General features: G+C 35.9%; 1 protein-coding gene across 3 annotated transcripts in view; it reads left to right on the forward strand.

The window, feature by feature from the left end:
- The window catches only part of NKAIN3 (sodium/potassium transporting ATPase interacting 3), a 321,325-nt gene that overhangs the window by 292,080 nt on the left and 16,612 nt on the right, over nucleotides 1-12,633 (forward strand). For 2 of the 3 annotated variants that reach the window (XM_015855766.2, XM_032442740.1), the window contains exon 5: nucleotides 8,796-8,856. In XM_015855766.2, the coding sequence (XP_015711252.2) occupies nucleotides 8,796-8,856 (61 nt within the window). Of the gene's footprint in view, nucleotides 1-8,795; nucleotides 8,905-12,633 lie in introns of all 3 variants that reach the window. The other variant, XM_032442741.1, reaches the window with a different exon arrangement.

Raw genomic sequence — 12,633 nt, forward strand, 5'->3', positions numbered from 1 at the left:
GACTTTCATTTTGTCTTGTCAAAAAACCTCAGAGCTGAGTTTCTTATCCTGTTATCCAATTATTCATATATACTTGAATTGCATCGGGCTGAGATCAGGTGATGCCTTCAGCCTCCCCTTTTAAGGTAAGGTTTTCTTCAAGGGTTGAGGGCATTTTGATAAGATCCTGGTGTCCCTTATCTGTAGAGGGAGATTTCCTTGGAAAAGATCTTTCCAAGGTCTGGATGCAGGGAGAAGTGGGCTTACATTTCTCTGCTTTATTTCTTCTCCTTCAGGCTGTGTAATTCAGCTTTAATCTAGATGGTTTTGTTGGTTTTATGTGGAGACAAAGACCTTTCTAGAATGGCCCCATTGTTTCTTTTATCTTTGCAAACTGCCTGATTACAGTCTGAGCTTTCCACTTGAAAAACAAATGCTGATTTGGGGTGCATCCTGGGCTTCGAGCTCCACAGTCAGACCCAAGTAAAAGTAAAGAGAGTAGTGGGAGACAGTGAGAGCTGCTGGTAAGAACCACAACTCCCATACGGGAGCCATATACCCCAAACAACTAAACTGCCAGAAAGAGATGGTAAAAGCGGTCACACCAGATCAGGGATAACTGGAGAAACCACTTCTGAAATTCATTAGGTACTGATAGAAAACAAAGCTTCATTGCAATTCTTGATTGCTTTTCTGCCCAGTGGGAATCCAGCACAAAAACGTTTTAATACACAGTTTTACTGGGAATACCTGAGCAAAATGATAACACTGCTGCTTTTATGGTAGTCTTGTTTCTCACATATCATAGCAGGTCACTTCACAAAGCATTAAAGGGGTGTGTGTGTTTGTGTTTGTGTATCTCCATCTGTGCATTCAGATAGTGCCTTGAAGGGATTAAATAATATAATCAGTAGTAAGAATACAGTGGGAAAGGTAGACATAAAAGAAAATAAAATGCCATAAAAAGCATTTTTAGAAGAATGCTTATTGGAATTATTGCACAAATTTAGGTGTTTCAGCTCAATGAGGATGCTGCTGTTAAATGCCAAACACATAAATCCAAAAAGGTTTCTGATAATAGTACTATTTCTTACAAAGAGCAAAAGCAGGTCAAATTGTGTCTCAAAATAGAGCAATTAATTTTTTGGTTTGAATACGGAAGATTGAAGTACAAGTGAAAGCATGCATGTGGTAAATCATTTGCTAAATATGATAGTAGATGGAAACTGACCAGAAAGAAGAGAATGATGATCAGAATGGCATTCCTTAGCTTCACCAGTTTTGTTAAACTACTAGTCTATCAGAGAGAAGTAGTATATGTTGCTTTATCGGCTCTCTCTGCAAACTAGATTATAAGAAAAGTTTTCAGACATCTGTATTCATCCATGATGCCCTATATGATTTTCTGCTCTGCTAATTTTAACCAGCTCTTCGTTAAAGGTATTCAAGCCTATTTTTATTTTTATTTTTTCTGTGATTCAGTTAGTCCTGTGTCTAAGCAGATGTATGATATTCAGGTTCTGGAGATTGCTCCTGAGGTATATTTCTGTGTCTATTATTTCTGAATATCTCCTTTGTGTGCTCAGTAGGGGGCTAACATGTTCAGACTAGTATGGCTAGAAATTAAATCTTACTTTAAAATTCATTAGATCATAGAACATGTCCTAAAGTGAGTTAATGATGGCTTAGGTTTTATCTGTGAATTGGTTTTTATCTTTTTATTTTTCCTGAAGCATGCTCTAACAGTTGTTGTTAGTGAAAGTCTTATTTTTTTTCTTAGAATTTTCAAGCTATGTTTACAGACAACTGAATGACAGGGTAAAAAGTCAATCCTGCTTTATTGCAGTGCAAGGGGTGTTTGGTGGTCATGGGGCTCCACTAGGAGTTGCTATCCGAACAGAAGGTTATATGCTGAGTAGGCTTGGTCCTTTATTTGATCAAGAAATTATTTACAGAAATCAGCTGCTGACTAACTTTATAATTATCACATCAACCTTTTTTTTTATGATTCCCTACATCATTAACCCTACTGGAGTATAGTGTACCTCCTTGCAGCTTGCAGAATATTGAGGCTCAATGTCCTGCTTACCTAGGAAAAACAACCTACCCTAGACAGAAAGTCAGTTAGCTGAAGACTCTGAATTAATTGCCAGGTATCTTAAGTATAAGAGCTTTAATCCCATTCTGAGCAGAACATTTATTTCCCTTAAGATCTGGAGGAAAAATAAATCTAAAGGAAAGGTCTTGCTTGTTTATGCAACTCTTTTTCTGGTAGCTTTCTAAGAATCTGTTCAGATGTAGATCTCTGTTCTATCCTTCTTTCTTACCACCTTCATACTGTTTCCTTTTCACCTACTTGTTCAAGGTTTAATGTTGCCTCTATTTTAAAATGTTGACCTCCAGTTTATTCAGTCAAATCATTAACAAGTGATTAATATCTTGCAAGATAAAATAGTGTGTTTTAGGCAGTCATAATTATTTTTAACTACTATGTTTAAATGTTGTGATTAGTATTTTTACGTACTGAGACTTTCATTTCATTCAAAATCTTAAACCTACCTATCCAATAATGGATAACGAGATCAACACAATTACTGCTAGGGGCTTGTTTCTCTCTTGTGTGAGTCAAGAATAAAGGTTCCCAGGTTCCTCTGGGATAGAAATAATAGCAATGTTCCTACTTGTCTTTCTCAATCCTAGCCAAGCTGAGACCTTGGCAACAGAACTCCACTCCCTCTTAACTGGTGATGTCTTTTCAGCAGCTGGGCAATAGGGGCAGTTTTTTTGTTTAAGCTGATGGAGAAATTGCAGGTAATAATGTTTCTGATTTTGAGGACTGTAGAATAAAATTTTTAATTTAAAGTTGAAGTGACAGTGTTGTTACCACATTTTGAGAACAACAGTTAGTGTACAAGACTTCAAAGCAAAGTAGCTAATGGGTACAACCTTTTCCAGAATGCTGCTCTCTAGCAACTCTGCTAGGCAGATAGCATATGAGGGGAGTTACCTCCTTTAGTATTAACCAACAGTAAACTTCACAGACATTTTGAGAAGATACATTTATTTTAGCAAACTTATTCACTTGTTTCTCCCCTATCAATATAAAGCAAAAGTACCCAGCAGCTCTTGTCACCAATTTTTTAATTCATTTTAAGACCTATCTAAGTTGTAGCCTCTGGGAAAGCTCTTAACTAGTACTATAAATGGAAGAGCTGGACAAGACTGGCTCTAGGTTATGCAATTGAAATTGCTAGATAATCTTGCTAACACTTGATAATTTTATTCAAGTCACATCCAATAGATTTTAAATTGAAAGGGAAAAAAAGATACTTAGATGCTTAGTATAATGTACTTCACAAGGTGGTGCTACCATATACTAGTTTACCTGTGTTACACACACATTCTCCAACAGTCAGACCTACAGAATGCTGAATTAGTTTATTTGGCTGATTCTTTGTTATTGTAATCAGAACTCTATGAAACACTGTGTAGTAGCTTAGTAGTGATAAGTGACCTATTGCGCACCTGATTTTGAAGAACAACCTAATAGCCTAGGGCAATGCTTCATGTAATCCCCAGTATGTAGTTCTGGTCTAGATGAACTGCAATATGTGCAGGAGATAGGAAAGTAATCACATTATGTGAAAGTGGATTTTAAGACAAGTAGAATGATTTAAATAAAAATTGCTTAAATCATCAATTTTAATAAAAAAATATTTTACTCTGAAAACAACAAACTTGATTTAAATAAACACTTTTAATTTTGCATTTGGCCTTGTTTTCCTAAAAAAAAGTTAATCCACATTAACTGGTAACTATTAAAATACATTAATTTGCAAGTAAATATACATTTTACACTCAATTTGGTTCTTCTCTTTAATAGGATATGTTATAGTAATATTCATTTATAAAGTAATTATAGCACAGCATGTATTTGCTCAAATGATTAGTTTTTTTAAAACGTCTTGTGTGTTTTCATAGTTTCTTACAGCTCAATGATGGACAATTATGTAATCTAATTTCACTTCTATTAATTTAGGCATTTATATTTCATGCAGATGTCCATATTGTGAGCTTAGAGATTTTAGTTAGACTAAAACATTTATGTTCCCTAGAGGGGAAAAAATAACGGACACTAGTATTTCATTTTTATCCGAGGCTCTTGGGAGAATATATATTATACATTAAAAGTCCTGATAATAACGTTGTATAAATGTACCTATGTTCTACTTATAGGAAAACCTTTTGTATACAAAACAAAGTCCCTGTCCCTTAAACAAGGTGACAATTGTTTCCCACACCCTGAGTTTTCTTGTGACTATGATTTGGGGAATGTGTGTGATTTTTACCAGCTACTCATCAAAGAAATAAGAGGTTTTGTACCAAAATTTTACATGAGACAATATGGTGCACTTGCAGCTTGGAAGGCCAACCATACCCTGAGCTGCATGAAAAGAGGAGTGGCCAGCAGGGTGAGGGAGGTGGCTGCCCCTCTCTGCTCTGCCATTGTGAAGAAAACCTCCACCAGATTACTGCATCCAGGCCCGGAGCCCCCCAGACACCAGAAAGATGTGGAGTTGTTGAAGCAAATCCGGAGGAGGGCCACAAAAATGATCAGAGGGCTGGAGCACCTCTCATTTGAAGAAAGACTGAGGGAGCTGGGCTTGTTCAGACTGGAGAAGAGAATAAGTGTCCTTATTATACCTAAAGGAATTTTATAAACAAGGAGGAGGCTGACTTTTTACATAGTCTAATAGTGATTGGACAAAGGGGAGTGCTTTTAAACTAAAGGAAGAGAGATTTAATTGGATGTTTAGAGGAAATTTTTCTTTCAAAGAGTGCTGAGGCACTGGTACAGGCTGCCCAGAGTGGTGGTGGATGTCCCATCCCTGGAGGTATTCAAGGTCAGGCTGAATGGAGCCCTGGGCAGCCCATAACAGTGGGTGGCAGCCCTCCTCAAAGGAGAGGTGTTGGAACTGGACAATCTATAAATTCCCTTCCAACTGAAGCCATTCTGTGATTCCAGCCGTGGCCAATGTCTGACTCTTCTGAGAGTTATTTGATTTTTCTGAAAGATGGACTAGATGCTGTGACAAATATCTAAGGATTTTATGTATTATTTATTCTTACCAGAGCAGGATATATGCTCTAAGAATGGTGCAGCTGAGTGAAGGCAGAGGAACTTCCACTTCATTTTCATTTTCATTTTCATTTTCATTTTCATTTTCATTTTCATTTTCATTTTCATTTTCATTTTCATTTTCATTTTCATTGACTTCTGAAACAGTTTACTAGACATGGCTCTTCAAGCAAAGTAGTCAGTACAAGGATCCCAAAAGGTTCCCATGTGTTTAAAATACATTGTCAAGACCACTTGGTGTCTAAATTGCTCTCTGTGTCAAGCTCTGGGTTCCCATTTATACCTCTAATTACTAACAACATTTGATATCTTGGACATCTTGCTCTAACTACTTCATCATTCCCTTTGAATGATTACTGAAATCCAAAATGAGCAAATTAAATATCTTCCAGGTCATTTGCACCACAGCTTCTTTAGTTATCAGGGGATGCACATTTATGCCTATCACTTGGTGCCAGGCCAATAGCCTGCATTTCCAATAGACAAACCAGGCAATACACATCAGTCAGCTTACTGCAAATTGGCAATTAACATGATGGCTGGATGGGTTCACATGAGCATAACATTATTAATTAAGCAGCAGCTGAGTTAATCAAGATAGTAAAAGTAATTTGTTGGAATAAATATTTTATTCATGCGTCCATCAACAAAGCATAAGATATTTTAATTAATACATTTATAAAAATATTCCACTGTGGTGAATGTAGCTCTGTTTAAGGATCTTAGCACAGGTCTAATTTGATCCCACTTCATCATTTCTTGTTAACTGTAGTGTAGATATCAGTTACCAATTACAATTACAAGTTTGTTGGTTACAAGCCAAATATTGCTGTCCACCACAGAGCGCGTATACTGGTTATTGTTCCTCTTTGTTGCATGTTCTTTCAGAAACGAGTATGTTCTCCCATTTAATTACAGAAAGTTGTTCTTGAAATATGGTCAATTACAATATTTTCCATATGATTAAAGACCTGATTTTTCCTTTTCAACAAAATTTACTGAGGAGATAAATACATTTGTTAATGTATGTTTTAAACAATTATGCAGGATAAACATGACATGTAGCTGTGATTTCTGTCTAATTAAGGAACTTTATCTAATAATTAAAAGAAATACAAAGAAACACTAATAAGCAGTGAAAGGCTGCTGATTTTATAACAGATATGGCAAAGACATTAAAACAGCCTTCCAAGCAGTAACATCTATGGGAAAAGGTCTAATTTAAGGGGAAGATGTACTGAAAGAGCAAGATGCAAGCTGTTATGGCTGTTAAAACAATCAGGTTTACCAAGCCCCACACTTTTTGGAGGGCAGACTGCTTACAGATTTTTCCCCCCTTTTGTTTGTTTGCTTGTTGCTTTCCTCTTTTGGTCCAGTAGATTATTGTATAGAAGAACAGAAATCTCTTTCTATGCCAGGAGGATGAGAGGTGGGGATAGCATTCTCTCTGACTTTGAGTAGGAAAAAAAAAAAATCATGAAGTACAGCAATGGCAAATGTTAAGGAAGTAGTTGAGCTGCCCTCAAAAACATTTAACCTACAAAGGTTATGGGCTGAACTGTCATGCTTGCTTCCAAATATTTCAGTCATATACTTTGGGAGAAGAAACAAACCCAAGTGACTCACATACTGTCAGTGGTGAATGGAAGTAGTGTATAAATGGATGATATTCCTTCATGAAAAGCCACCTATTTTCTGGCATTTGAATAGTACTTAATGCAATAGCAATTTACTCTATGTGTAATGTTCAGCAAGCTTAAGAAATATACATCAAGTATGATTTTTTTCAATCTCTTGGAATCCTTTATGTAACATTGCTTCAGTTTGCATGCACGAAAGACTCTTCCACCCAGTGTCCAACTGATTAAGGTGGCAACTTTTCCCTAGTAAATATGACTTCCCACCCCCCCAAAAAAGCATAAGAAAGCCAAGGTTGCTGCCAATGCTGGAGCCTGATCAAAACCAGAAGAAAGCTGGATTAAATTCACTAGTTCCTTTCCCAGAACCCCAGCGAGGTGATCGGCCAAGACAGGAGGCTCTGGCAGTACTAGGCCACAGTATTGTGGCAGCTCCCATTCACAGGGAACTCAGCCTTGGGTGTGCTGCAGCTTAATTCTCCACAGGGAAGATTAATCCCTTGGAGGAGGATTAAGCTGCAGTGAGCTGAGGCCACTTTATTTCTGAATGGGAAAGGCCACACAGGGATTTAATGTACTTTATCTTCTGTGCATTGATTTCACAGCTTTAGTTAATTCATCTTAACTTCCCTGAATTCCCTTGTGTGGACAAGCTTTTTGTCTGCGGAGACTCTTGGAGCTGCTTGTAAAGCTCTTGGTGTAGCCCAATGAGAAAGCAGGTTGGAGTGATTTCTGTGCCTCTGAAGGAGCTTATACCTGTCTGGATACTATTAAATTGCCTCTTTCTCAAACACTTGATCCATGACAACCTTAAAAGAACTATTTTAATTAGGGATTTTTTTTCTTATTGAACAGATCAAAAAAAGGATTTTTTTTTGAAAACTAATCTCTGGGTTATTTTAGAAATCTCTCATGAACAGCCTCTTCGGGGCTTTCAGATAGCACAAATTATGTACAGCTGCACAAACAGTATTTTCTCAAGCACGGGCACGTCTGGGCAGTGCAGTTTAATAGATTTCCTTTCCCAGTGGAATTTTCTTCTTTTTGGTGATGGTCATAAGAGAAAATTTCGTCCATATGAAAAGCAAATAAAACTAAAAAAGCAGAGTTCCTGTTCTCTGGTCCTGAAAATTTTAATCCCTTCCTCTCAGTGGCACAAGTGATACAGACCTAGGCTAAGGAAAATGTTCCTGTGGGAGCTGCTGTTAAAGTGGTGGCATGATTTTGCTGTCGTCGTCCTTTGGGAAAATGAGTTTTCTCTTTTCTTGTTTAGTGAATGTGATTTAAAGGCAGGCCCTACTGATAAAGTGTTTCCTGATGCTGATGAATCATATCCCAACTTTACTGTTTAACGTCATGACATTTCACATACTGAACTGAACTTTTGTTAAGCAGTTAACTGGGTCACTTTCTGCAAGACAAAGTGACATCTCTCACGGATTCTGTAATAAATTTACTAACAATTCCATAGCAGTCAGTAAATATTTTTTTCCCATTTTAATATGTAAATTAGGTAAATATGTAACCAGGTAGATATGTAAAATAGGGGACTATCTCTACACACTTATATTTAGCAAATGTACGTATAACAGAATTACAGGATCACAGGGGTTGGAAGACTAGGGATCATTGAGTCCAAGTCTGCTGCCAAAGCAGGCTCCCTACAGGAAGTTATACAGGTAGGCATCCAAACTGGTCTTGAAAATCTCCAGAGAAAAAAACCTAGCAACTTAAAATCACTATCTAAGTGCTTTCTCATATAATGTTCAGACCTAGTGTTTTGGAGTAGCATTCATTGGTGCTGATCTCAGTGAGACAGAAAAACAGGAAATGATTTTAAAATAAAATGCAGCATGAGGAAAGAGAGAAAGTATCTGTAATTTAGCTGTGTGTGCTGAATTTGGTGTATAAATTAATGAAATAGGAGGAATTTTTTTCTAAATATAGCTGTGATAGATGTACTTATATGGACTGTAATAAAAGTTTATTAAGTGTTCACTGTGTTCTTATGATTACTTTTCCTCTTTTTTTTCATGCAGCTGATTGGATTTGTGTATGCCTGTTATGTGATCAGTATTTTCATGGAGGAAGAGGACAGCTGTAAGTACTGATACTCACCTATTCATCTCTGGAGCCACAGTACCTGGGGTGAGACTTGGTCTTGCATTAACTACCAAGAAGAACAAAGCTTGAAAAAATGGCAGAATCTGACATAGTGCACAACCGATATTACTCAAACACATATTTACTTAGGTACTACAAATGTATGGATTGTCCTTTCTGAATTTGTTTCTGCACAGAATAGCACCTGAGAGTGATATAAATACAGTAGGAAAAAAAAAGTGTTGAGATCTCAAGACGGTATTTGCTAACATCTTCAAAATCTTATTGAAAACATAATTCGAGTAATTCATGACTATGATGGGAATGCAGACTTTTTGATTGAAAACAGTGTGAAGTGTTTTTTTCATTGTTACGAACAGTATTTTGTTCAGTTCTCCATCATAATGAAACAGATATTAGTGTCAAATATACTAATGCTTCCATTTAGGTTTTTAATGGGAAGAAAATGTATCAAAGAAATTCTCAGATGATACTGAGTAAGATGAAATCATAAATATGCTGTATATGTAGTTCACTATGAAAAAGGCTAAAGCAATCTGGACAAAAAGACTGGTACAGTAAATGAGAAAAAGTAAGTGAGAAACTTGGAGAAGCAACAGAAAATGTAGGACTTAAGGAGGAGGAAAAGCCTAGACAAATTCCTTTTGAAAGACAGAAATTGCTGATTAGTTGGGAACTTGTAACACATGATAAATGTGAAGAATATTGTGGCAGCAAGTCAAACATATAACTTGAGATGTGGATCAAAGACCAGAAAGAAATCAAGAGATAATTGTCCTTATCGTACAGCTGTGATGAGTCATTATGCAGGGCTTCATATTGATGTCTGGAAACTTTCTTTGTGAGACAATTGCTAACAGAATTGCTGAAAGTGTGAGACTTCATTAAAAGACCAGGAAGGCTGGCAGATTGATAAGCAAGAGAAACCAAAGTAACTCTAAAAAATAATGGTGTGTGTACATTCACATACGCATAAAGACATAGATATATCTGTACCCGAGAAGACAGACTCTTTACATTTTACATAAGTATTTTAAATTATTTGATTTTGGTGGGGTTTTTTTGGTCCTTCATTCTGTGCTTCACACACCAGTGTTTTAGGCATGCATTAAAGTAATACAAAACTCACATCAAAGCATATGGCATGTTGTTGGAAAACATAGTGACTTGCTAAAGAGTATAAGCAGTTTACATTCAGGGCCTTATAAGTGCATTGTTGTCAAGTTGATAGCCTTATTTACTTGAAAATATGCTGGAAGTGTCAGCAATGTCTGTGACCGTCAACCCAGTCCACTCTGACTGATAGCCACCATCTTTTTAGTTTCATGCTATTTGTTACCAAAAGAAATTTAAATCACTGAGAATAACAGTTGGCATCATTAATTAAAAAATGAAACAGATCAAGTTCTATGATGATCCAGTACTTCAAATTTACACAGCATCTATTCTCCATAAACAAGCCAAGTACCTGCATTCAATTTCTACTTGTATTCCAGAACTACCAATTGCAATTGGTGTTTTGTTAGGAACATATGGTATTATTTAGCTCTACACCCTTCATTAGCATTGTGTCAATTTGGTATTTTCAATTATACCTTTATAATCTTCCAGATTCTTGTGCAAATAAATTTGTTTTATTTAGTGGAGGATCATCAAGAGGAGGGAGTAAGAGTAGTGTGTTGGAAGTGGAGTGAAGATACAGAGCTGGCACATCTAGGAGGTTTTACAACAAGTGGAGTAAAATAATTTCTATTTTGTTGTTGCTTTTTAATTTTTTTCTGAGATCCTGAATCCAACCAAAAGCAGCCTCTTGGTATCTCAGCTGGGGCTAATTTGTTTCTTAATGCCCATTTGTGTTTTAGAGTCCTCCGTTTTTATAGGTAAATATATTAAAGACAAATGTTAACTCATTTCTATCAATTCCACAGATATGTTTTAAATAGAGAAACATCTATGTAAGCTACAGTGGGAAAATGATTTGGTTTGGTAATTAGCTGAGAATAGCAAGACTTATTCTGGAAGCTTCCAGCATAATGAACAAAACATTATGTAAAAGGGAATTGCTGCGGTACCTGAAAATAATCGAGTTAAAAGTATAAAGGTGATTACACTGGGATAAAAGTCCAAAAAGCTGCAATGAAAGAGCAACTTTATTAATTTTAATATGATGCATCATGTTCTTGTCTTAGGTAAATGCAATCATCCTTTTATATTTTTGCAGTAGTTTGCATGGAATAAATCCTCAGCCTTCTGAGAGTCAGAGCCTTCCTAATTACATTCCGCAATACTCAGTGCATCAAGTTAACCCCAGTTCTTGATCTGAAACCTGTCAGGGAGACTTAAAAAGTAATAATAGCTGCCTGTTTAGCCTCTGTGCAGTCCTTAAATGGATTTTGAGGCTGACATTTTGGCTGATGGACACTTTTCTGAACAGTAATAATGCTTGAGGAAACATTTATTTCCAGCTGTTGCTCACGTTACCTACATTTCAGACTGCGGTTAACTTTTACTTAGCAAGAAGATGATAGCAAGTCAAAAGGAATGAAAAAAAGACTTGTAAAAGTCACACTGCTGTAGTGGAGTTAATACCTTCCATCATTCATCCTAATGAAAAAGTCTATTTATATCTCTTCCTTTCATTTTTTTCATTTCTATCTTTGTAGGCCTATCAATCTATATAAGCCCCTTTGAAGGAACAGAATAAGTGAAATCCGTAATCATAAAAGCCTGTCACTATCCTGTTTGTGAATCATTTTCTACTAAAAATGAACTCAGAAGCTTGTTACTGTCCTGTCAGAGTTACAGAATGGGTTTAATAAAGTGAAGTTTGGAGACTTGGCATAATATGTTGTTAAAAAATTATTAAATTTATAAGTATTTTCTGGACTTCCTTTGAGAAATGAGTACTATTTCATAAACTTGCCATCAACACTTCTCTAAAGGGATGTTCTATACTGTATGTTACTTTGTGAAGTGGAAGCTGAGTTGTAAATAAAATGTGTAAGAAACAGGATGTGAAAGCAGAGGGGAACATTTATCAAAAACCTACAACTGTCATTTTTAGCATTTATTATAAAAGTAAGACTGAAACATCAAAAGGTCAGTCCGAGGAAGATTGATCCTCTCTAATAAATAAAGAAAAAATTTAAAAAAAGAAAGAAAAAAAGAAAAAAGGTGGGGGAGGTGGGCCCTTACATTCATCATATTGGAAAGTTTTATCCAAAAAATGAAATCACAAGAACAAAATTAAATAAACAATGTTTTGTCTCTCCCCTACACTGGCTGAATTCAGTGTTCAGCTGTATTTTCAGATCATGAAGATGAATCTGTTTTTAAAAATAAATTTTAATTCATACTGTGGTATCTGTAGGAACCTCCATATGGTGTCATTATATAAATATTAAGTAAACCAAAATATATTATTGCCAACATTTAAAATTACTATATTGCCTTATCTAACATATGGCATTGTATTTATACATACCATTGAACATCTGTTGTCAGTAATCTAATGAGATAGACAATTTTTTCTTCGTATTTAATTTTTGTAGCTACACAGTATGTCCAGCAGTGATACCTTTCTTATAAATACATTATGTTTTGCAAAAAGAATGAAGAATTGACACTGCTATTAGTAGCAAGAGACTCATACACGTCTGTATGATTACCTTTATATATAAGTCCACGTTTTGTAACTAGGTAGTATTTGGGAACTCACAACTAATATCTACATCAACTGCAGTTTCCTATATA

The sequence above is a fragment of the Coturnix japonica genome, chromosome 2 (genome assembly GCF_001577835.2).
Source record: "Coturnix japonica isolate 7356 chromosome 2, Coturnix japonica 2.1, whole genome shotgun sequence".
NCBI classification, from domain to species: domain Eukaryota; kingdom Metazoa; phylum Chordata; class Aves; order Galliformes; family Phasianidae; genus Coturnix; species Coturnix japonica.